This window comes from Neofelis nebulosa, chromosome 2 (assembly GCF_028018385.1).
Source record: "Neofelis nebulosa isolate mNeoNeb1 chromosome 2, mNeoNeb1.pri, whole genome shotgun sequence".
Lineage (NCBI taxonomy): Eukaryota > Metazoa > Chordata > Mammalia > Carnivora > Felidae > Neofelis > Neofelis nebulosa.
In genome coordinates, this window is record NC_080783.1 from 94,623,202 (window position 1) to 94,648,970 (window position 25,769).

The 25,769-nt window shown below is 37.1% G+C and overlaps 1 protein-coding gene and 1 long non-coding RNA gene across 4 annotated transcripts in view; one reads left to right on the forward strand and one right to left on the reverse strand.

Moving 5' to 3' along the window:
- The window catches only part of LOC131503770 (uncharacterized), a 259,902-nt gene extending 258,663 nt beyond the window's left edge, over window positions 1-1,239 (reverse strand). The window contains exon 1 of the long non-coding RNA XR_009257590.1: window positions 863-1,239. This is a non-coding gene — a long non-coding RNA (uncharacterized LOC131503770). The remainder of the gene's footprint in view (window positions 1-862) is intronic.
- Window positions 1,239-25,769, forward strand: part of DARS1 (aspartyl-tRNA synthetase 1) — a 64,791-nt gene continuing 40,260 nt past the window's right edge. Inside the window, exons 1-4 of one of the 3 annotated variants that reach the window (XM_058715430.1) lie at window positions 1,239-1,608; window positions 3,731-3,788; window positions 7,032-7,124; window positions 18,213-18,315. In XM_058715430.1, the coding sequence (XP_058571413.1) occupies window positions 1,387-1,608; window positions 3,731-3,788; window positions 7,032-7,124; window positions 18,213-18,315 (476 nt within the window). In that variant the 5' untranslated portion in view covers window positions 1,239-1,386. Of the gene's footprint in view, window positions 1,609-1,763; window positions 1,972-3,730; window positions 3,789-7,031; window positions 7,125-18,212; window positions 18,316-25,769 lie in introns of those variants that run through there. The other 2 variants (XM_058715431.1, XM_058715433.1) reach the window with 2 other exon arrangements.

A 25,769-nucleotide genomic window follows, 5' to 3' on the forward strand; every position in this document is an offset into this window, starting at 1 on the left:
TATGTTTTAGTCATTATCTTACTTGAGGTCTATGCAGCAGTTGACAATCAATGTTAACACTCTCTTCTTATCACATTCTCTTTCCTAGTCCAAGACTTCAATTACCACCTAGCCACCAGGGTCTTACCCACCTTTATCTGTAGCCTAAACCTCTCTTCTATGCTCCAGGCCCCACAGGCCCAGTGGTTACCTGGACATCTCCCCTCGGATGTCTCAAAAGCATCTCATATGCACTGTCTCCAAACTTGAGCCATGATCTTTCTCTCCCTACCCACTTGTCTTTGAATATTCCATTTTTTCAAGCCCCTCTTCACCTGGCTGACCCCTACACTTACTTTAGATTTTAGTTAAGCATCACTTCCTCAGGGAACCCTGAGATGAATGCCCTCAAAGAAACTTCCATAGCACCTCTCTACTTCACACCTACAATTAGAAGGTAAGCTTCACAAGGGCAGGGATCATGTCTGTCTTCTCACTACTATAGCCAGGACCTGAATGAGGTAGCCTCCAGGGCATTTGCATTTGCAGTGGGGTCTACTGCATTCTTTAACGAGTATTAACTGTGCCCTTGGTGCCAGGCTAAGGCACTACTAAAATAGTTAAAATTTGACAGAGTGCAAAGCTGCCTAGCAGGGGAGACAATATTTAATCTATCCCCCCAAATTACTTTGAATTGCGATAAAAGGCTCATTAATCACTTTTTTTTTTTAAAGCCTAACAAGGTGATTTGTCCCTTGAACAACCAACACTATGCACATCCTGTAATAACGCTATGGGTCCGGGTAACCGATGCAATTGTGTGGGATTTCTACCATTGTGTTTACACTTTACTTATCACTCGGGTACCGGTACCCAATCCTACCTTAGCAAGCCAACTGCTTCTAACCCAGCACTCCTGTGTCCCCAGTACATAGAGAGGAGTTTGCGAAGAGGTCTCCCGTAACCCCAGGCGGCCACAAAGCCTCTGAGGAGTGTGAAGGCGGGACAGTCCGGGGGAGGAAAAGCCGAGGCTTGTGCTTGGGTGGGTTTTTTAGTGAATAGTCTGCAGCTAAAGCCGGGAGGAGTAAATAAGGCTGAAAAAGAGAACCTAGCACAAGCTGCAGTTTGGACAAGAGTGAACAAAGACGGAGCTCCGCAGCACACCTTCCGGAGCCCCGGCACTCGTAGCTGAATAGAGCCAGTCCCGCGAGACTACAACGAATTCCCAGGGTCTCCCTCAAACTCCAGGTAAACACCCGTAGGGGTGGGGCAAGAGGAGGCGGCGGCGCGGGTCGCTCGCCTTACAGCGCTCAGGAATCTCAGTTCTCGCGATCTTTCCGGAGCCGACCCACCAAGGGGAGTCCGAGTGCGTTGCTGTGGCTTGAGTGTCGCGAGGGCGGAGACTGTATGGGAGGAGGGAGAAGCCCTTTTGGCCTGCCCTACGGAAGCCTGCGAGGGAGGGTGGTGACCACTGCCCCGTCCAATTGTCCTGATGCCCAGCGCCAGCGCAAGCCGCAGGAGTCAGGAGAAGCCGCGGGAGATCATGGACGCGGCGGAAGTGGGTGTTCTCCTTCCCCGAGACTGGGACGACAGACCCCTGGGCCACATCGCGCTGAGGGAGGGAGTAGGGTGAGCGGGGCCCTGCTTCCAGCTCCCAGTCCGCACTTTGCTTGCGGGCCGCAGGCCTGGTGTCCGGGCGCCCAGAGCGCTCTCTGTGCTTCCAGGGCCTTTGCGCGAGCATCGTGGCTAGACCTACTTCGGATCTCATTTCTCACAGGGGCGCTTGGAGGCCTATTGTAACAGAAGCGTGTCCCGGGGTGGGGTGGACGTGGAGCAACAACTGTCCCGGAAGTAGGAGCGGCTGGGGTCACACGTGCCTGGGTTAGGCACGTCCTTCACGTAATCTGCCCCTACACCTCGTCTTGTAAAATTGTAATGTCCACTTATAGTCGATTTCTCTTCTCAGCTCTCATGTTCCTAATGTTTTTATAGGTAATGACAGTACTTAGTAAAGCGATCTGTCGATGTGTTTAATGACCATTTACCGTGTGACAGCTTTAAAGAACGCTTGCCATTTTTATTTATTTTCTCCCTTCTAGTGACCCAGTGAGGTAGGTAGGGAAGTTTGCAGAGCAAGCGTTTGAGATGAAGTGATTCAAAATCATGTGGGTAGTTCCTAATACCTAGTGGTCCTTCAATGCTTTTCAAAAATGAAATTTTGAAGACATCCTACAACTTATGTGCATTGTATAGGATAACTGGGCCTTAATCCCTACCCAGCTCCTAATTTTTCTCTTGAGTAATTATGAATTTGTGATAAGCTACGTAAGGAATAGGTCATCTTAACAACATTAGATGGAATAAAAGTTGCCTAAATATGAACAGTACTGATAAATGACCCTTTACTCACACCATGTAATCTACAAATGCTGGCCTCATGCTATCTTGTGTGACTGTATTTCTCTATTAGGGCTGGGTTATCTTTGTCTTTAGGTGTATTTTTTTTTTTTTTTTATTTAAAAAAAAAAACTTGTTCAGTATGCACCTTAACATGTCTGGTTTATTTTGGTATAAACACAAACTGCAATATCCATCAGATCTACAGGAGAGGATTCCACCAAGTAGCTATAGACTGACAAACTAATTGTTTCATATATGTTTTAAATTACCTTGTAAAACCTAGGGAAATTATTTTTGCTTATTTTTGATCTGATTAATTATATAAACTGTGCTCCCTTGCAGATTGCATAGGTCTAGATATAAGGTAGGCATTGTGGTGCTATTATGTCATTTTATAGCTAGAAGGATATTAAGGTACCATTTTAGAAGTAAAGGGAGATTAAAATAAAAGACTTGTCTATTCTGTAAGTATAGTTTGTTGTTAATAGTCTGTACCCTATATCACCTGTTTCCTGTTGCTAACTTTAAAATGTCACTAGAAATTAGATATTGGCCATTTCCAACTGCTTACAACCCTGTGTACTGAGGGTAGTTTTTAAATTTTTTTTTAAACTTTTTTTTATTTTTGAGACAGAGAGAGACAGAGCATGAACAGGGGAGGGGCAGAGAGAGGGAGACACAGAATCTGAAACAGGCTCCAGGCTCTGAGCGGTCAAGCACAGAGCCCGACGCGGGGCTTGAACTCAGGGACCGTGAGATCATGACCTGAGCCGAAGTCGGACGCTTAACCAACTGAGCCACCCAGGCGCCCCTGAGGGTAGTTTGTAGAAACAGGAAGCTGGTGAATTTTTTTGCTGTTTTACAAAGTTGTAGTAGCTTATGTCCAACATTTCCCATTTTTAAAAACTGAGGACATCTGGTGCTCAGAAAGGTTACTCCAAAATGTTGGTTCTCTTTGAACATCTCTTCCTGTAACAGGAAGTTAATAAAACTGTACTTCATCCTACTCCCTTTACAGAGGAAATTTATATCCCTGCTTTGAAGTCATTTAATCTTCTTTTTGAAGAAGGTAGTTAAGATGTGTTATACATGTATGTAAATTTTATCTGAGAAAGCTGTTGCATATGGTATATCCATCCAGGAGTGGTGATCTTCAAAAATTAACCAGAAACTTTCTATATATAGGTAAATGATAGATTTCCACACTTTAAAACTACTGACTCTCTAATTAATAAAATGGTTCTGAAAGTTAAAATGAATTCATTTTTATATTCTGTTATTTGTATTTATGTGTATACTATGCTATTAACGTTTAAATAAAAAGTCATAATCCAAAAACATTTCTTTGTAGGATTATGCTAAAGAAAGATATGGAGTATCTTCAATGATACAGTCACAAGAAAAACCAGGTTAGTAGCTATATGATAATAAAGCCTTTTTTTTTTTTTTCTAATTCCAGGAAAGCACTTCATAAAGTTTTAAGTAAGTTTGGCATAATAACTCTGAAGGCATAACTCTGAAAAGATTAAGTGAATAAATAACCCGACCAGACACCATAACCCTGCAGAAACATTGTCAGTTTGAGGCTACTAATCTAGGAAGGGAAGAAAATATGTTAAATGAGTATACTTTAAATGGTAAATTATGTTAAAATGATAAGGTAAAAGATTTAACTGAGATTAAGTTCTGGCTTATGAGATAAAACAAGAATGGGTAATATTAACTGCCTTCATTAAATACAACTTTTTTACATGTTTATGAAACCACCTCCTTTTCCCCCTTGCATTATTATATTTCTTTGAAATTGACTTGTCACATTCTGTTTTCTATTTATAAGCATTTGCCTTCCTTTGTTTGCATTTTTGTATATTTGTATGCATGTAATTTCAGCAGATTTATCTTACTCTTAACTATTTAACAATCTCTTTTCTTTTGGTAGACACCCTCAAATTATTATTATTATTTTTTTTACCCTCAAATTATTTTTTAAGTACTTCTGATTTAGAAGCCTGCCTTTAAATTTAATTTTTGGAAATAATAAATCTCCAGATCAGTTTTAATGTTATTTTGGATTTGATTAATTGTACCATCATAAAATCACTTTACTTCCCAACTTTGTTGACAAAGTATGCATTAAAAGACCTAAATAGGGGCGCCTGGGTGGCTCAGTCGGTTAAGTGTCCGACTTCGGCTCAGGTCACGATCTCGCGGTATGTGAGTTCGAGCCCCGCGTCGGGCTCTGTGCTGACAGCTCAGAGCCTGGAGCCTGTTTCAGATTCTGTGCCTCCCTCTTTCTCTGACCCTCCCCCATTCATGCTCTATCTCTCTCTGTCTCAAAAATAAATAAACGTTAAAAAAAAAAAAAAAAGACCTAAATAGTTTGCTAAAAATAAACCATTTCCGAAAGAAAAAAAAAAAAAAAAAGAAACAATAGAATAAAAGAATTTAGTATAAAATGAGATGTAAGCAATATAGTATAGGAGATGACATTCTCTTGCCCGGACAAACAGGAGAGGTGATTTGAGACTTTTTTTCAGCTCAGGTGTCTTCCTAAACTGGACTTGATTGAGCTGTAACAACGAATCCCACTGGTGTTTCAATCTCTTACATGAGCCCCAGTCACCTGTTGCCATAATTACTGTTCCCATTTGGCTGGCAAATTCGGACTGCTGTCTTCCACTTAAAATTTCTTCTCACAGGAGGGAAAAATAAACTATATGTCACCTGGTTACATTACTATAACAGGAGAATACTGCCTTTGGTTTTATCTCTGCTAAAATCCTAATACCTAGTTCAACACCAAGTTTCCTTCTGATCTGTTTCCATTTCTCCAAATTCCTTCATTCTAATGCTAGTGACTTAGAAGTGTGGAAAAGGCAGTAGATTTTCAAACTGAAACCCTCCTGCCCCTGATCATTGTCTCAACCAGTCTTACTGGTGAGAGTGTGGCATGTCCTTCAAGGATGTGTGGATATGTTGAAGGTTGGGAAGCCCTATGCTACTTAGTTGGAATGCCACACGAAACAAGGGATGTTGCTCTTTGTTTTCAAAAGTACTATTAGAATTACCCTAATCATGCTGTTTATTTAGAACTTTATTCTTTTAGATTTATGTTACTCTGTTTCATTTGGTTTTGAGTTTTGACTGCCTAGTTAGTAAGTCATTTTGTTTTATCAATCTTGGCATTTTCAGAATTGTCTTTTAAAATTTTATGCTGCTTTGTCTTTTCTCTTTCACACTTTATTTTGCCTGAGTTTACACAGCAGTTTTGGAAGTTGGCTTAATTCATAAGGTCTGTCAGCAATGTTTTGCAGAAATTTCTTTGCTACCTCATGGCTTAAAAATTCGTCATTCTTTCTCGTTTCTGGCAATGAGAACCATGGTATACTCCTGTCAATTGAATTATCTCTAAGCTGCGTCTTTGCTTCAAGAGACAAGTTATAAATACATTTAGCAAAGTAGGTAAAATAGATTTATAATTTGATTTCATTATAATATCCTCCCAAAGGTATTTTTAGTAATGTAGTAACTAGGTTTTGCTGCATGTGATATTGACAAATTTGGTTACACTTAGGCAATAAAACTCTTGGGAATAGAGATCTTATATTACTCTGTTGTTATGATGTCATGTCTATTACTGTGTTTTTAATTAATACTTAAATTTTTCTTTAATATTCAAATTACTGCATATTTAGAATAAAATGATTTCTGGATCATGATTGCCTTATATCACTATCTTGACATAACAGTTGTTTTGTCACATTTTTCCTGTTTGGGAGACTCTGGATGGGTGTAGTGTTTTGTTATGAGCATTGGAGGACTCACAGCCTAAAAGGGAATTTATTGGCTCACATAACTATAGGAAACAAAGTATGAGATAGCATACAGCATGATTGGATCTAGAGGCTCAAGCAACATCTGCAGGGCTTTCTGTCTACACTTTTTTGGCTCTGCTTCCTTTAGGTTACTGGCCGCATTCTCTTGTCCATACATCTCAGGTACTGGGAAAGGTGGTGGCTGCAGCCCAGGCCTACACTATCTCAGCTCAGCAACCTCGGGAAAGAGAGCTTCATTCCCATGTTGTCTATAGTAAGTCCCACAGAAGGACTTTATTTATTTTGAGTTACATGCCCTCCCTGGATCATTCTCCGTGTCCTGGTACTATGACTATCCAGGCCTGGCAGAAAGTCCTCCCCTGTGCATAGTTGACTTGTATACCATGGCAGGCAAAGGAAAATATCATGTCCACCTAGGCAAAGGCAGGTAAAGACCAGCTGTATTTTTTTAACCATTGAAGTATTCAAGAGATTTGCGTTTTGAAACTATCTCTTTGACTCCAGTGTAGACTGAGTTAGGGGATCAGGGGAATACCAGTTTAAGGCTGTTGCTATAGTTTAGACAAAAGAAATGGTACTTTGGTTTGAGATGGTGGCAATGAAGATGAATGAGAATTGGATAGATTTTAGAGATGTACTTAGTACAGTTCATAAAACTTGAAGCAAATTGCATATGGACAGTGATAGAAAAGAAGATGTTATCAGAGATTGGAAATTATTTAAGATAATACCAAGTACTTATGCTAGCTGCCAAACCAAAATAATTATGACTTTGTAAATTCTGAATTACAAAATTGTTTCACTTACCTGCTGCAGATCGAGTTTTGGTTCGGGTTAGCGACTTGACAGTACACAGAGCTGATGAAGTTGTTTGGGTGCGTGCAAGGGTTCATACAAGTAGAGCTAAAGGTAAGATTGATTTAATGATTATGGTCCTTTTGGTAAGGATTCTAAGTTTTTTGTTTTGCAAATTTCTCACAGACCAAAGTAAATCTTTCAAAACATCTATTTTCTTTCTTAAATCACTGTGAAATATTAATCCATGGTTAATTAGTTTTAGGTTCTTATAAGACATCCTTAAAAAAAATTTGACCTGGGGCGCCTGGGTGGCTCAGTCGGTTAAGCATCCGACTTCGGCTCAGGTCATGATCTCGCAGTCCGTGAGTTCGAGCCCCGCATCAGGCTCTATGCTGACAGCTCAGAGCCTGGAGCCTGTTTCAGATTCTGTGTCTCTCTCTCTCTCTGACCCTCCCCCGTTCATGCTGTCTCTCCCTGTCTCAAAAATAAATAAACGTGGGGCGCCTGGGTGGCGCAGTCGGTTAAGCGTCCGACTTCAGCCAGGTCACGATCTCGCGGTCCGTGAGTTCGAGCCCGCGTCAGGCTCTGGGCTGATGGCTCGGAGCCTGGAGCCTGTTTCCGATTCTGTGTCTACCTCTCTCTCTGCCCCTCCCCCGTTCATGCTCTGTCTCTCTCTGTCCCAAAAATAAATAAAAAACGTTGAAAAAAAAAATTTAAATAAATAAATAAATAAATAAACGTTAAAAAAAATTTTTTTTTTAAATTTTTGATCTTAAAAATTCAGATTAAATCTAAGACTTTAAGGTACTTTTCTAGCATCTCTCAAAAGTTTGATTTTTTTTTTTTAATTTTTATTTATTTTTGAGAAAGAGAGAGAGAGTGTGAGCAGGCAGGGAGCAGAGAGACAGGGAGACACAGAATCCAAAGCAGGCTCTGGACTCTGAGCTGTCAGCACAGAGCCTAATGCAGGGCTCAAGCTCATGAACCCCAAGATCATGACCTGAGCTGAAGTCGGTTGCTTAACCTACTGAGCCACCCAGGCACCCTAAAAGTTTAGTTTTAAGTGAAGAGTGTGGTTGAGAAGCTTTTCATTTGTTAATATTCTTATATTTTAATATTTAGATAGCAAGATAGGTGATAGAGAGATAAGGCTAAGATCAGGTTATCCAATACAGTGGCCACTGGCTACATGTAACCAAATTAAAATTTAGTAGTTCAAGTCACTAGCTGTATTATGAGTACTTAATAGCCACAATGGCTAGCGGCTCCCAAAATACAGCACAAATACAGAATATTTTTATCATTGTAGGAAGTTCTATTGGATGGTACTAAGAATTTAGCAATAATAACAAAGAAAGATTAAGGTAGTTTAGACAGGCCTGTTCCTTATAGAAAATTGTCCTAGCCTAGTGTTCAGAATCGTATAAAAGTATTAATGACACTTAACATTAGTTGATAATTTTATACTTTCATACACTTTTTCACATTTGATCATCCCTACAAATTTTTGAAGTAGGCAGAACAGGCTTTGGTATTCTGCTTTATAAATGAGAACACTGAGGCTTCAAATGAGAAAGCTACTCACCCAAGTTCTCATAGTAATTGGTAGAATATGAACAGAATGTGGTAGTTTTCTAAGACACTTAGTCTCCCTGGCGGAGCTGATTACTTCTATAATATTTAATACATGCTGTGTTACATCATTTCTTACAGTGCTTTTCAGTGTTTATTATAGAATTAATGTGGGCCCATTATTTTTAAAATTCTGACATTTTAGATTTATATGTCACTCTCAGTATCACTACTACTAAAAGTTTGTCTGTTCTTCCAGTATACTCCCCCCAAACAGCTGAATACCATTAGACTTTGAGAGGAATATTGGTGGAGTTTTAGTTTTTTTTTAAATGTTGATTTGCCTTTCTGAAAGTTCCGGCCATTTATTCTACCAAAAGATAATCACATTGTTTTGTATTCCTTCATTTAGTTGTCTTTTTCACATTAGACTGGGAGCCTTTGTTCTGTCCAACTGGCCACTGTGTCTCTTTTTTTTTTTTTTTTTTTTTTAACGTTTATTTATTTTTGAGACAGAGAGAGACAGAGCATGAATGGGGGAGGGACAGAGAGAGGGAGACACAGAATCTGAAACAGGCTCCAGGCTCTGAGCTGCCAGCACAGAGCCCGACGCGGGACTCGAACTCACAGACCGCGAGATCATGACCTGAGCCGAAGTTGGCCGCTCAACCGACTGAGCCACCCAGGCGCCCCCCACTGTGTCTCTTAAACATAGTTATTTAGCAGATTAAAAGAATGCATACTACATGTAGGTCTGAACCAAGAATACTTCCCTTCGCACCCATCCCCCAAATGGAACAATATGTGTATCAATAAGGATAAATGTAAAGAATTGAAACACAGCAGATATTTTTAAATCCATAAATTTATAATAATGCTAAGGCAGGCAAACAAAACCTAGTTGGTCACTGTTGAAACAAACTCATTATTTTGAAAACTGATTAAAGTATCGTTTCTGTATGAATTCTATATCCCTGGCTAACCAAATGGTAAATAGAGGAAAGATGCTGGAGAAGTATTGGAGTAAATAAAATGAAAAAAAAGCTTGTTAGAGCTTCATCATTTTGTCCCTAGTAGATTATCCAGGCATTCATCACCAGTGATTGCTAATGATACAATAGAGAGACAATCAGAAATATTTTATGTCTCTTCATGAAAGAACCCAACACCACCCAATGCTACTGTCTTGCCCAAAAAATTGTACCTGAATCTCAATGTAACCTTTAGAGCTAACTACCAATTTATAGGAAAAACATAGGACAAATGACTATGTTAAGTGACAATGAGGATGCAGTCAGCAAAATCTAGATTATAGGAAACTACTAGGCAAAAATGATGTGATCTCTTCAACAAATAAATAGAAAAAGGAGGGAGAAACATACGATTTTTTTTTTAAGTTTATTTATTTTTGACAGAGACAGAGTGTGAGCATGAGCTGGGGGAGGGGCAGAGAGAGAGGGAGACACAGAATCCTAAGCAGGCTCCAGGCTCCACGCTGTCAGCACAGAGCCCGACGCAGGGCTGGAACCCACAAACCGTGAGATCATGATCTGGGCCGAAGTCGTATGCCCAACCGACTGAGCCACCCAGGCGCCCCAAGGAGAAACATATGATTAAAATAGACTTAAGAATTTTATCTCTCGGAGCACCTGAGTGGCTCAGTTGAGTAGGCATCCGACTTTGGCTCAGGTCATGATCTCACAGTTCGTGGGATCTCTGTTGATAGCTCAGAGCCTAGACCCTGCTTCGGATTCTGTGTCTCCCTCTCTCTCTCTACTCTCCCCGCTCATGCTCTGTCTCTTTCCGTCTCTAAAAAATAAATAAATGTTTAAAAAAAATTTTTTTATCTCTCAACGAGTCACTTATTTGGATCCAAAGGTGAATGAATGAATGAGTAAATGAAAATGGAGGATACTTGAGACTTGGAAATTTGAACACTGGCTGGATGTTTGACGTTAAATAATTTTTTTAGTTGGAATAATAGTACTATGGTAATATTATTTTTAAAAAGATCTTATCTCTTAGGAATAATGTACTTAAGAACTTTGTACAGGTGAAATAACAGCAAAATAGTTTGCTTCACAGTATACTGTACAAGAGTCAAGGGATATGTGGATTGGAATAAAGCTAAAACAAGAATGGCCCTGAGTTGTTAATTATTGAAGTACATGGAGATTGTAGGTAGACATTGGTATCATTTACAAATTATGATCTTTTGTCCTTCTCTTTCAAATGTTTATCTCATTTCTTGTTTCTCTTTGTAATGATTAGTAGATTCTCCAGTACTACGGGGATTCCCTCAATGAAGAATTTTCAGACAGCAGAGATTTAACTCCTGATGAGTTATTTCATGCCTTTGGGTGTTCTACATAAAATGTCATTAGAAAACAATGCCAAAGTTTAAAGACTAGATTAAAAGAAATTTTCTTCTAGTCCAAATTTTCTGTTACCAGGAATACATATTAAATTTTATTAGGCCTTTTTTGATCTTTTTTTTCCCTCAAAATATACTTGTGTTGAGTGTATTTATGTAGAGGTTTATATAATATTCTCTCTGCTTTTGTATTTGTTTGAATTTTCCATATAATAAAAAATTAAAATGCAGCTGATCCTCTTTATTCATGGATTGTGTATTTGCAAATTCTGCTTGCTAAAATGTATTTGTAACCCCCAAAATCAATACCTGCAGCACTTTCACTGTCATTCACAGACATGTCAGACATATTCATGTGCAGAGAGGCAAAAAACTTGAGTCACTCAACGCACATGTTCCCAGCTGAGGTCAAACAGTGAAGCTCTGCCTTCTTGTATCAGCTCTCTTCACAATCTATTTAAGGCCATGTTCTTCACAGTTTTGTGCTTTTTGTTGGTGATATGGCTATTTACAGTGGCCACCAAGCATAGTGCTAAAGTGTTTTCCAGTGTTCCTAAGTGCAAGAAGGCTTGTGCCTTACTGAGAAAATATAAGTGTTAGAGAAGTTTCATTCAAGCATGAGTTATAGTGCTGTTGGACGTGAGTTCAATATTAATGAATCAACAGTGTATATTAAGTAGTGTGTCTTTAAACAGAAACACACACAAGGTTATGTATTGATGGACTGATGAAAATATTGTGACCAGAGTCTCACGGGAACCTAACCTTATATTTCCCCTAGGAGCAGTGGTGGTTCAATATTTGCAAATTCATTGTTCCTGGTGACTTTATAGAACATAACTGCCACAATTAACAAGAATCAGTTCTTTGTAATTGTAATGATTTACAGTAGTGGATTTCTTAATGTTGAACCATCTTTGGATTCTTGGAATAAATGGAATTTGGCAAAGGTGTGGGTAGTATTCTTTCAGTATAGTACTAGGTTAATTTTCGTGGGTTTTTTTTTTCCTTGGAATTTTACATTAATCTAGTTTTCATAATTTGTTATTAGAAAACCCTATTATTTTGTTTTTAAGTATATGTATATATATATGGGTGTGTGTGTGTGTGTCTGTGTTTAAATTAGAAATTACCTAAATAATACATACATATTTTCACATGAATTTTTCAGAGAATACAGCAATAATATTCCCTTTTGTCTTCTCTATATGCTATCCTCTGCCCCAGCCTTTTCTATTAATTCTTATTGTTCATTGTCTTTCTAAAAATCTTTTTTAATGCACATATGTACACATACATATATACAGGTTTTTATTTGTTTTTTTATGTGTGACTTTTAACTTGTCTTATTTTACACAGAAGACATATTTTACATGTTATTTTGCAACATTTTTGTTTTCAGTTAACAGTGTTTCTTGAAGATCTTCCCTTGATACTAGTTATAGATCTACATAAGGCAGTATTTATCCATTATAGGTATCTAGAAGTGAAATTGCTGGGTTGAAGGGTATATTTATGCATACTTAAATTTTCTTATACCAGATTACACCCAAAAAAGCTGTGCTTATACTCCCCACGAGTGTGTGACAATATCACTTTCTCTATATTGTTGCCAGTAGTGATTGTCAATGTTTTTTATTTCTGCCAAAGTAGATTATCTAAAGAAACAAAATCTTATGTTTTGAATTTGCAAAACCTGATTGCCTCTACTCCCTTCTTCCTTTTATAGGAAAAATTGTCAGTAAATATGATTTTTACTTGGAAGCATTCAAGTGCTGTAACTCCAGGAGTAGTAACACATTAAAACTGGACTTGGAGAAACAACGCATGCTGGCAGTTTCAAGTAGAGCAAAGCTCTGTAAAACCACAAATAAGGAAATGGAAGTGTCAAAATCATAATGTCAGAAGTATGACAACTAGAATCCTGTTATGCAAAAAAACAACAAAACAAAAACGGTTAACAACAAATATCCTTAAATTTAAGGATAGTGTTTCATACATTTTAAAAAGTTAAATCAGATTTCTTATAGTAGGTTTATGTATCACATCCCTAAAATCAAGTGGTTTATATAGGAGCAAGGAGAAATTTTTAACTCCTAATGATATGATAAAAATTTGTTTCTTTTGATTGTGAAAGCTTATGAGCTTAAGCCTGCATCTTGAAAGAGTAACTGAAGTATCTGTGGCTCCTTTCAAATTTTAAATATACTACATTTAAGTCATTTAGCACAAAATAATTCTCTTTCAATACTTTTCTTCCTAAAAACTTGCTTATACTTCCAAAATAGCTAGTTTATTTTGGTAGTTATGTAGTTTAGAACCTCAGCTTCTCTTCATACAAGAATATTTCAGAGGAAATAGCAAATGGAAAGTACTTTAAAACATTTAGGTCTTTGCTGTTTTATTCAGTAACAGATCGACATAAATGATGAAGGAAAATAATTACTGTTGGGTATTAGTTAATTATCTAAATAATGAGTTCAGGAGCTTGGCAAGCTAAAAGACAGTAGGAAGAGATGAAAACAAAAGATTGCTTTACACCTAGTTCTTCCACAGTAGCACATTTTATTGGGTGGCTCAGTCGGTTAAACATCTGACTTCAGCTCACGTCATGGTCTCACAGTTAGTGAGTTCAAGTCCTGAGTCGGCCTGTGTGCTGATAGCATGGAGCTTAGAGCCTGCTTCGAACTCTGTCTCTGTGCCCCTCCCCCCACTCACCCTCTGTCGGTCTCGGTCTTTCTCAAAAATAAAACATTAAAAAAAATTTTTAACTTAATAAAAAAAAGCACACTCTATTACTGAGCCATCACTGTAATGGAGATGAGAGTAAGCCTTTTTGTCCTGACTGTGACCATGTTTATTGTTCAGCTTAGAACTAAAAAATGCAACTGGTGCTATAAAGGATATCAAACTTTGCATTTGTGTAAACTTAAGAAATAAACTGCCTCTTCTAAAAACTTAATCAAATTGCAACACAAATTCTTAACTGTTACGGAGCTAAATTTAAGGTATCTGTAAGTAGTGCATTCATTCAGCTATTTTGAACATAGTCTTTATTTTCCTTTCTATAAACTGTTTCTTGGTTGAAGGGTTCCAAGAAGAAAGGTGAATAATATTTAGCAGTTGATTAACCTGTCCTATAAAGTTCCAATGCTAACTAGAACTTTTTGCTGAAGTGAGAAGTCACATACTTGCTTCTTAGAATAAAAAGTAATATATGGGTATAGTAAAAATTAAAATTCCAAAAGTACAGAAAGATGTAAAAAAAAAAATTAGAATTCACAATTCTAGCTTCTCCATCTCATTACAATCTCTTCCCCCAGAAATGTCCACTGTTATTTCTTGTATATCCTTCCAGGGAAAAAATGCATTTATAAGCATAGGTGTATTCTTTACATAAAAGGGATGTCAATTCACATGCTGCTCCTGTTGTCACTCACCAGTGTCTATAAGATAGTGCCTTGCAAAACGTGGAGCAAAGCGTGCCATGTAGTATGTCACCAATCAGAGCTAAAGAAGGAACAATTTTGTTTACTCACTGGCGAGAACTTGTTCTCAAAAGTACTTGGTGGAAGTAGTCTGAGCAGACAGGTCTACTTACCAGAAAGCCAGGATTTTTTGAGTCTTAATAATTTTTTTGAGTGGATAATGAAGGTTCTAGTATTTGAAGGTGCTTAGAAAACTGAAAACCTGGAAACCATAGATAGTTGGTTGTAGAGTTGCATGTAGATCATTCCACTAGTAAAGACTGCATAAATATGAAGTGAGTGATAATAGAGTTTCAGTGCTTTTACAGAAATAATACTGCTATGAACATCTTTGTCACTACAAGCCTTTACATACCCAATTTTCTTATCATATATTCTAAGAAATACATTTCTTGAAGCAAAGAGATGTTTTTAAGCCTTTTAATGCCCACTGCCAGATGGTTCTCCAAAAGCATGTGCAAGTTTACCTTGCCATGAGCAAATTATGAAGGAAAGGTTTTCGTTTAATTCTCCGAAGCATTAGATATTACATATTTTTAAATCTCTCCTACTTTGAGAGGTAAATTATGTGTTGTCATTGTTTGCTTCCACTTGCATTACCTTCATTTCATTTTTTCCTCACGTTTACTAAGGTTTTTCTCTTTTTCTTTCAAATGATTTGTTCTAGTTTATTGCCCATTTTCTTGTTGGAATTTCAATGTCCCTTACTCATAAATCTTTATGATCTTTAGTAATGATGTTAATTCATTTAGGCTATAAGTCAGCAAATAATTTTTCCTAGTGTTTCAATTTTTGTGTATAGATATTCTGTAATTTTTAAACTTAGAAAAGTTTCCCCTCCCCCTTTGTACAGTTTGATATTCAATTTCATTTTTTACTCCGTGTTTATTCATTTATTTTTATTTCCTCAATTCCATCTGGAATTAAAATTTCTCTAATACGGTGTATTTTGGGTTTGTTCTGCTTCATTGATCTGGCTGTTTTTGTGCTGGTACATTTTTACTTGTAGGTTTGTATAATATGTTCATGGTGCGGGTCTTACTACTTCACGTCCCTTTCCATCTGTTTCCTTTTTAAATAAGAAGTTTAATTTTTAGAAATACATACAATAAACACATTAAACATTAAAAGAAGACAGTGAACAATCTTCACTCCACTCATAATCATTCATTTCTTGATTTGTTTTCCCTAGCAATCATGTTAAATCTCAGGGAGTGCATTTGCTTCTATACTTAACCTGCTAAAACTCCCAGGTTCTACGAAGTATTTGTATTAAAGATTTCCTTTCATCCTTTACCTTTCTTTTTACCTACCTCTCTGATTGTATTATTCTCTTAAAAAGTATTTTTTCTCATTGGAAAAGTAGTACATGCTTATTGTAGAAAGTTCAGGAAAAAAAAATATAAAGAACAGCATAATTTCTTACAATTTCACATCTATTAGTAGCCCCATTCTGGTGTTTTTTCTGTATTCAATCAATTTCATATTTTGGTGTTTTCTTCCCTACACAGTCGATTTTAATATACTTCTTAGACAAACAAAATTGGGATTATACTTTATATGGTTTTATAACTTTCTTTACATGATAGTGTATCATGATTGTCTGTCAAGTAATTATTTTGTGTTCCCAGTACCTGGCATGGTTGTTACACATTATAATCCAGATTCAAAATAGGAAATGGTAATCAATCCTCAAATAAGGAGCCAGTGGCAGTGGTGCTGTAATAATAATTAACATTAATTACATTTATTCATACTTAACATTAATTGGTTGTGTCACAACTCTAAACATATTACTTATGTAATCCTCAATATTACAGGAGAATACTTGAGAAAACCCCGTGAGTAATATATTATTTTCTCCATTTTGCAGATGAAAAACAGGCATAAAGTAGTTTAATAATTTTCCCACAGGCCCCTTCACAGGAAGTGATAGGATACCATCCTAGGTCTTTTGATTTCCAAGCTTTTACACTTTACCAGCCCTTACACTAAGTGTTACCCCCTAGTGCTTAACCCTGAGACATTTTCATGTGCTAACTCTTTGTAAGTCCTGTAGAGCTCTGTTCTCTCTCAAGGTCCTTTGTGTAGCATTGGAGTTCATTGCAGCTTGGCTTTGTAGTGCAGCTAGGACTGTGCTGCCTGTCTGCACCATGAGAGCAGCTAAAAAACTTATTAAATCACATTCCCTTCCATTTCACACTATACTCTGTTCAGAATTTCACAGACATTCTGTTCCAATAGTTCCTGGGATAATGTCATTTTGGTCCATCTGCAGATTTCTCTATGGTAACAATCTTTATCCATTCAGCATCTTAAAATCCTCTTGAATGTGTTTAGTATGTGTAACTTTCTTCTTAAGGTTTTACTTTATGACTGGATCATACTCCAAAAGAAAGGGAGAATGAGGGTCTATTTAGTGGTAAAACATGTCAGTCATGTATTACTCGGAAGTCCATAGATTATGTCTATGTTTGCACTTTGTTTGCAACCTCTCTAGTTCTGTTTTGTTTTTAGACTCATGATTGCTATCTGATACGCATTTCAAAATGCAGTATGTTGAATGTTGAAAGTAATAACTATAAGCCTGCTTTTCTTTTTTTTTTTTTTGCAAGGATCATTCTTAGTTTAAAAACTGAATTCTTGGGGCGCCTGGGTGGCGCAGTCGGTTAAGCGTCCGACTTCAGCCAGGTCACGATCTTGCGGTCTGTGAGTTTGAGCCCCGCGTCGGGCTCTGGGCTGATGGCTCGGAGCCTGTTTCTGATTCTGTGTCTCCCTCTCTCTCTGACCCTCCCCCGCTCATGCTCTGTCTCTCTCTGTCCCAAAAATAAATTAAAAAAAAACGTTGAAGGAAAAAAAAAAAAATTTTAAAAAAATAAAAATAAAAATAAAAACTGAATTCTTCTGATGTTTTTATAAAACAACCTGATGAGAAAAGTGATCTTGAAAAGACTTGTTTTATGAGGAAGTAATTTCCCAAAACTTGATCAAAGAATCTGCTTTGGAGGAAAGAGATGTCACCAGGATAAATAGTCGTTGAATCTATTATGAGTAATGTTTTTCAAAAAGTTAAGAATAAGGAAAGGCTGTTTCTTATGAAAGGAGGGGGGATCACAAGCCCAGAATAGGTGAAAATAAAACTGGTTATAGAGCATAAAGAGAATGATCTTTTATAGACAAAGTAAGTTACTTGCCGTGGAGAAAATGTGGAAATATTTATAAAGGATGAAGGATAAGGAAGATGATAAAGGAAAATAGAACATGGAAGAAACTAGCCTGTCATCCTAAATGCTTAGTAGGAAGTAAAATGGACCACCCCCAGAGTGCTTGTGTTCTCTTTACTAAGCACTGGATTAGCACTTCTGTGGCTGCATCGTTGAAGATCCTGTAGAGGTTAGCAGAGTGCCTTTGCCTGTAGAATACACTCATTGAATGAATGTTGAGTGATCTGAAGTTACTTCAAATTTGTTTAATCAGTGCCATGATAAAGTAATTTTCAAATTATACAATTTTTTTGAAATTGGTGATTTGCCTACGTTCTTATAACAAACATGTTAAAGCATTTTTGTTACTCTAGTGGGAACTTGGGTTTCTTTAAAGCTTGTCAACAGTATGAGTATTTTGGCTGTGGAAGCCGGATATGTGTGTTTGTGTCTAATGTGTGTGGTAAATTTTGGCTCAATTTTAAAGTAAAACATGTTTCTTCTTTGTAAAACCTGAAGTAGCGTGTCCTTAATACACTTGTGTTCTTTCTGTCTTATTCAGGGAAGCAATGTTTCTTCGTCCTACGTCAGCAGCAGTTTAACGTCCAGGCGCTCGTGGCGGTGGGAGACCATGCAAGCAAGCAGATGGTTAAATTTGCTGCCAAGTAAGTAAGCAATTATATCCTGTTGTCAGAATAAACAATGGTGGGAACCAAGACTCCCAGGGGTTTGGACCATTTTCATACATTAACATCAATGCTTCGTTTGTTTAAAAATGTAGTTATTTAAATTGTCAGTTCAGTATTGCTGAATACATTAAACTTACAAAAGAGAAAATATGGAGCACAGGCTTGAAATTCATTTGGAACTGCTGAAGCAGCACTCTCTACAGACAAGTCACATTTACTTTCAAGTGGAGTAACAAAAAGCCTGGCAGCCTCAACATAGCAAAGCAACTTTATTTTGTTGTGTTTGTCGAGCTTCTTTTCCTCCCTCCCTCCCCCAGTTTGAGATTTGCATATTAAGCAACAAGTTTCCTAACTGAAAAATAAAAGCATATAAAATAAAAGAATGTAGTTTTGCAAATGATTCCCCCAAAGGAAGTAATTCAAATGTCATAACATGTTACAACTTTTAATTTTGACACCAAAACGGTTAAAAAAAAAAAAAGTAAAATCAACCCACACCCCGCCAACTCCCAACCCCCCAGCTCTTGCTGTCTGGCTCACAGTTCCTGTAGAAATGCATTGTTTTGTTCAGTTTGCAAGAGGCAGGATATAGAGATAGTGTAGGGCTTGTACATGCTATAGTTCTAAAGTGATAATAGCTGGTAATGTGGCTCGTTTTGTATGTTTTGATCAATCAGAATTTTATTTGCATGATAATGATTAAAGAAGACTTGGAAAATGGGCAGTATTTTCAGTGACAGAGTATAGGCACAAATGTTATATTTTTCTATTGATTTTTTATCTCTGTTCTTTAGATGTAAACTTTCAAAGATGAGTGAATATAGATAGAATTATCCATAATTTGAGAACTAGAAAGAAACTAAAAAACAATCTAATTTAACATCCTAATTTATGCTTGGGCCCTCCCTGACTCCTCTGGCATAGTGTTTTACATGTACTGGATGTTCAGTAACTGGTGTCGGTTTAGCGATTTATTTATCAAATTTAATTTTATTATATCAGCAATATCAGCAGTCTGCTTTAGAAACTCCAGTGCTGTTAATTACATCAATTCACTGAGGAACTCAGTAGTATTTATAATACGGGTACAGTAGCCCCACCTCACCCTGTCTCCTAGTCCTGCTCCCTAGAGACTTCCATCTCTTCTATCTGTATCTTTTGGTGATTAGGTTTGCTGATTTCATCTCATAGACTATAAGGGTGTATGCTTGTGGGGTACATATTCAGCTAGCTTTTTAAGGTCAGACTGTATCCTATGAAGTGGGACATAAGTAAGCTTAGTCCCTAGAAATGAATTTTACACAGAGAATCTTCTCTGAATAGAGACCCTGCAAACCGTAGACATATATGCTAAATTATATTTAATACACTGGAAAATACTGGGAAAAAGTCAACTTAAAATCAACAGATAACCTTTATGGCTTTTGTCTTTTACATATTAAATTGGTTTCTGAAAACTAATAAATGGAGCTGACAGTTTTATATAGAATATGTGTTTCCACTAAATTGCATTAATAACCTTAGTGTTACATTCCTGAAGAAAATATTCTAGTCTGAAAATCTTTTGAAAATCCCATTTACCCTTAGTATTCACTAAGAGACGTTATAATGACAAAAGGACAATGGATTCATTTGATGCCTTTAGAAGTAAACATGTTCAGGGGCGCCTGGGTGGCTCAGTCGGTTAAGCGGCCAACTTTGGCTCAGGTCATGATCTCACGGCCCGGCCCGTGAGTTCGAGCCCCGCGTCAGGCTCTGTGCTGACAGCTCAGAGCCTGGAGCCTGTTTCAGATTCTGTGTCTCCCTCTCTCTGACCCTCCCCCGTTCATGCTCTGTCTCTCTCTGTCTCAAAAATAAATAAACGTTAAAAAAAAAAAAAATTAAAAAAAAAAAAAAAAGAAGTAAACATGTTCAAATAGTCCATGAATAGTTATTTCTTATTATTTTGGATCTTTTCAAACTTCTGGGACTTGACGAACAGCAGTTAACCATATCAGAGGTCAACCAAAGCCTAATAGCTAGCAGAGCTACTATGTCCTCATATAAATTAAAGAAAGACTTTCATTTAAATGATATAGTGTAAGGATGATCTTTTTTTTAGACAAGGCAAGAATTTAGATAACGTAGTCTGGATTTCATAATCCTAAAGTGGAACTCAGTCAAGATCTAGATGTAATTCAGCTTAACAGTTCAGTTGTGACTTGGATTTTTTTTTTTTTTTTAAGCAAAGCACGGTATCTATTTTTACTTTCCTGCCCCCTAAAAAATAGACTTTATATAATTAGTAATGTGTGGGAAAAAATGATTTCATAATAGAGCTATTGCAAATTATAAAGCCTTTGGCTGGTTATAGGCAAGTAAATGGAGCCAATTTTATACAATAGGCTTAACATGTGGTACTTTGGTTATAATTATTTAGCTTTTGGCACTACTCTTATGTTAAGGTGTCTAGCCTGAGTAATTAAGAGTAAATGTGTTAATAACTTTTGCTACCTCGTGAAGGAGGAAAATTCTCATGACTAAGACTCTGTGTGGTAAAAAATGATGAGTTTTTTTTTTTTTTTATTGAAGTATAGTTGACACACAATGTTACATTAGTTTCAGGTGTACAACATGGTGACTCAACATCTCTATACAGAACGCTATGCTGACAGTATCATTGACTATATTCCTTACACTGTGGCTTTCATCTCTGTCCCTTACTCATTCCATAACTGGAAGCCTGTATCTCCTTCTGCCCTTCACCATTTTTTACCCATCCTCCCATCCCTCCACCCACTCTGACAGCTACCAGTTTGTTCTCTGTGTCTATGGGTCTTTTTCTGCTTCTTTTTTTCATTTATTTGTTCATTTGGGTTTTTTTTTTTAGATTCCACATAGAAGTACAATCATGGTATTTGTCTTTACCTGACTTTTTTCACTTAGCATAATACTCCTCTAGGTCCATCCATGTAAAAATGATAAGTTTTTAATTTGTGTGGTTGATTGATCATTTTTTTAGGAACATGATTTCATGTCCCTGATAGGTCAGTCAGCTTTTTTTATGTGACTATAGATTGTACTTCTCAGTACAGAAATTCTGATCTTTCTTAGTAATAGAAGTCGAAGACAGCATGTCATTTCTAATTTTTTTTAATGTTTATTTTTGAGAGCAAGAGAGACAGAACGTGAGTCAGGGAGGGGCAGAGAGAGAGGGAGACCCAGAATCCGAAGCAAGCTTCAAGCTTCAAGCTGTCAGCACAGAACCCGACGCTGGGCTCAAACCCACTGACCATGAGATCATGACCTGATTCGAAGTCAGATGTTCAACCGACTTGAGCCACCCTGGGCACCCCTAAGTCACGTGTCATTTCTGACAGAGAGCCAGTATGATCTTACAATCAAAAGTGCTAATTTTTAAAGAAGAAAATCACAAACAGAAAAATTTTACTTTGAAAATTACCTGCTCTTTACATGAATAATAAATCAAGTGAAGTTGTAATATGAATTCTAAAGAACTTTCAGAACTTTTTTAGGAAAAAGATGTGTTGGTTTTGTTCTTCATCCTTCAAAATCCTTTTCCTAAAAATTATGTGTACTTGTTAGGCTTATACAAACTATTTCATTTGAAATGATTATTCAAAAAAAATAAAATGAGTATGTAGGGGCACCTGGGTGGCTCAGTTGGTTAAGTGTCCAACTTTGTCTCAGGTCATGATCTCACAGCTCATGAGTTTGAGCTCCTTGTTGGGCTCTGCACTGACAATGTGGAGCCTGCTTGGGATTCTCTCTTTCTCTCTCTCTTTCTGCCCGTCCCCCATTCGTGCTCTCTCTGTCTCTCTCAAAATAAGTAAATAGGGGCACCTGGGTGGCTTGGTCGGTTAATCATCCGACTTCAGTTCAGGTCATGATCTCGGGGTCCGTGAGTTCGAGCCCCGCGTCGGACTCTGTGCTGACAGCTCAGAGCCTGGAGCCTGTTTCAGATTCTGTGTCTCCCTCTCTCTGACCCTCTCCTGTTCATGCTCTGTCTCTCTCTGTCTCAAAAATAAATAAATGTTAAAAAAAAATAATAATTAAAAAAAAAAAGAATTGGCAATAGACTTTAAAAAAAATAAGTAAATAAACTTTTTTTAAAAATACAAATAAATGAAATAAGTATTCATTGGCTCCATTGTGAAAGCAAAGATTAAGGTAGCTCTCATGCACTTATCTTTGAGATCTTTGGTGAGCTGGCACTTCTGTAAAACAAGAATCTATAGTGTGGTTTTTATTAAATAACAATAAAAAGAAATTACTCTATTTGACATTAACATAAGATAATTTTTATAACTTGCTGTGGTCTAATTATACTCACATATTATTGTTATACCATACTCCAAAAACCTTAAGGTCCCGTGGACTTTCTGTCCAAAATTTTACTAAAATTTTTTTGGGAGGGTGGAGCACCTGAGTGACTTAGTTGGTTAAGCGTCTGATTCTTGGTTTCAGCTCAGGTCACGATCTCACAGTTTGTGAGTTCGAGCCCCACATTGGGCTCTGTGCTGACAGTGCAGAGCTTCCTTGGGATTCTCTCTCTCTCTTTCTCTCTCTCTCTCTCTCTCTCTCTGCCCCTCCCCTGTTTTTGTCTCTCTCTCAAAATAAATAACTAAACTTCAAAAAATAAAATTGTTTTGAGAGGAAAGTCTTCTTTTTGTCTCTCTGAATGAATTTTCCAAGGCATTTGGCCTTTTTTTTTTTTTGGCATCTTTTTAGTGTTGTTCTTTGTAATTTCTGCCACATGTTAGTTGGGTTGGAACAAAAGTCCAATAATTTATTAAATTAGTCTTTTATTAAAAAAATTTTTTTAATGTTTCATTTTTTTTAAGAGAGAGAAGAGACAGAGTACGAGCTGGGGAGGGGCAGAGAGAGAGGGAGACAGAGAATCCAAAGCAGCCTCCAGGCTCTGAGCTGTCAGCACAGAGCCCAACGCGAGCTCGAACTCGTGAACCACGAGATCATGACCTGAGCTGAAGTCGGACGCTTAACGGACTGAGCCATCCAGGTGCCCCTAAACTAGTTTTTACTGAGACATACAACTTCTTTTTGCTCTTTCCTGAAATCTATACTTGCCAGAGGTTTATTTTCCAGTGGTATTTTTATCTAAAATATTAAATGACTTCCTGTTTCCAGCCATATGCTATGTTAATTCTGCCTGTTGATTCCCTCACTACAATGTTACTTCCCACTACTTCCCCATATACACTCTTCATATTGGGCAGATTCTCTGTATCTGCGATGGCCTCTCTTTCTCATATTTTACAGTTTCGCTTTTATTCATTAAATCCTCCGTCTTTGTCACTTAGCTTAAGCCCATGTCCTTCATGGTCCTCATTGATTGGTTTTTCTTTTCTTTAAGGTCCATAGATATGCTCTTAGAAGGCTGGAAGATTTTTTATTTTTTTTAACTTCAGTTTTTTTAATTTTGATGATTATCTTAAAGTTATATAAGGGTATTTTTCCATATCATTTTAAAGGCTAACTTCTAGCAGAACTGCTGTGTGAATTCAGAACTTTTCATGTAGCATTTACTTTCATATTTACAGTTGTGTTCATGCCAGCTGAAGCCAGATGATATCTGTGTTCTTTACTAATGATGATTTCACTGTAGTTTTGAATAGCTACATATGCTGAGAACAAGTTGGATTACTAGGTGGTACTTGATAGTTAAGAGGCATCCTGAACTTTTCTGTTGTGGACTTGGGGTGCCTGGGTGACTCAGTTGGTTAAGCGTCCGACTTCCGCTCAGGTCATGATCTCATGGTTTGTGAGTTCGAGACCCACATCAGGCTCTGTGCTGACAGCTCAGAGCCTGGAGTCTGCTTCGGATTTTGTGTCTCCCTCTCTCTCTGCCCCTCCCCCTGCTCACGCTCTGTCTCTCAAAAATAAATTTAAAAACTTTCTTAAAATTAAAAAAAAAAGCCTATGCCATTCAAGCAGATTTATGGAATCCTATTTTTGTCTATATAGGAGCAGCAGATCACTAATAGTATAATAGTTCCCATTGCAAGGAAAAATGTTTCTATTTCCAGTTCTGGTAATTACCATACTAGATACCTGTTTGATTCAGATTTCAATTAACAATGCTGCATTATTAACTTTCACATGAATAAGATAGTTTCATAAAATTATCAACTGATACTTTATTTAAATTGTCATTCTTGGATTCCTGTTTGCAGATTTTTGGTTAATTATGGGGTCTAATTGTCCAGAACCAACCTCAAACTTACCATTTTATGTAATGGTGAGCAGATATTTTTGACATTACTGATAATAAAGTAAAAGTATAGAAATAGATTAAATATAGAACTGGATCTGAGACTATAGCTCTACACAGTAAACCAAATGTCAGTAATTTAGTTTTAGCAGACTTTAATAATATTATCTGAATTTTGTTATTTTTAGTATTTGTTTTCATTTTGTTTTAAAGTTCATTTTGATTTAAAGTTAAGGGCTGTATCTCATAGCTGCAAAGGTGACTTCCCTGGTCACTGAGGCAGTACATCCATGTTGCGATTACCTATAAGTTGTATATCTTACTTAACATCTACTTAACATTTTTCATTTGTACCATTCTTTCAAAGACTGTAATTTGGTACCCCCCCCCCCCCGCAAATAAATAAAAATAAAGTTAAGGTCTATACACAGTGGAAAACAGTGTGGAGGTTCATCCGAAAGTTAAAAATAGAACTACCCTAGGATTCGGCAATCACATTAGTAGGTATTTACCCAAAGAATACAAAATACTAATTCAAAGGATATATGTACTCCGATGTTTATAGCAGCATTATCTACAATAGCCAAGATATGGAAGCAGCCCAATTGTCCATCAATTAATGAGTGGATAGAGAAGATGTGGTATGTGTGTGTGTGTATTGTATATGTGTGTATACACACACACACACATAATATACAGACAATGGAATATTACTCAGCTATTAAAAAAAGAATGAAATCTCACCATTTGCAATGACATGGATGGAACTAGAGGGAAATAAGTCAGAGAAACACAGATACCATACAATTTCACTCATGTGGAATTTAAGAAACAAAATAAATAAGCAAAGGAGAAGGGGGAGCAAACCAAGAAACAGACTTTTTTTTTTTTTTTTTTTTTAAGTAGGCCCAGTGCCCAACAGGGAGCTTGAACTCACAACCCTGAGATCAAGAGTTCCTGTACTGACTAAGCCAGCCAGGTGCCCCACAAGAAACAGACTCTTAACTATAGAAAACTGATAGTTACCCAAGGGGATGTGGGTGGGGGATGTGTTAAGTAGATGATGGGGATTAAGGAGTGTACTTGTGATGAGCACTGAATGATGTAGGGAAGTGTTGAATTACTATATTGTACACCTGAAACTAATATTACACTGTATGTTAACTACCTGGAATTTAAACTAAACTTAAAATAGTTA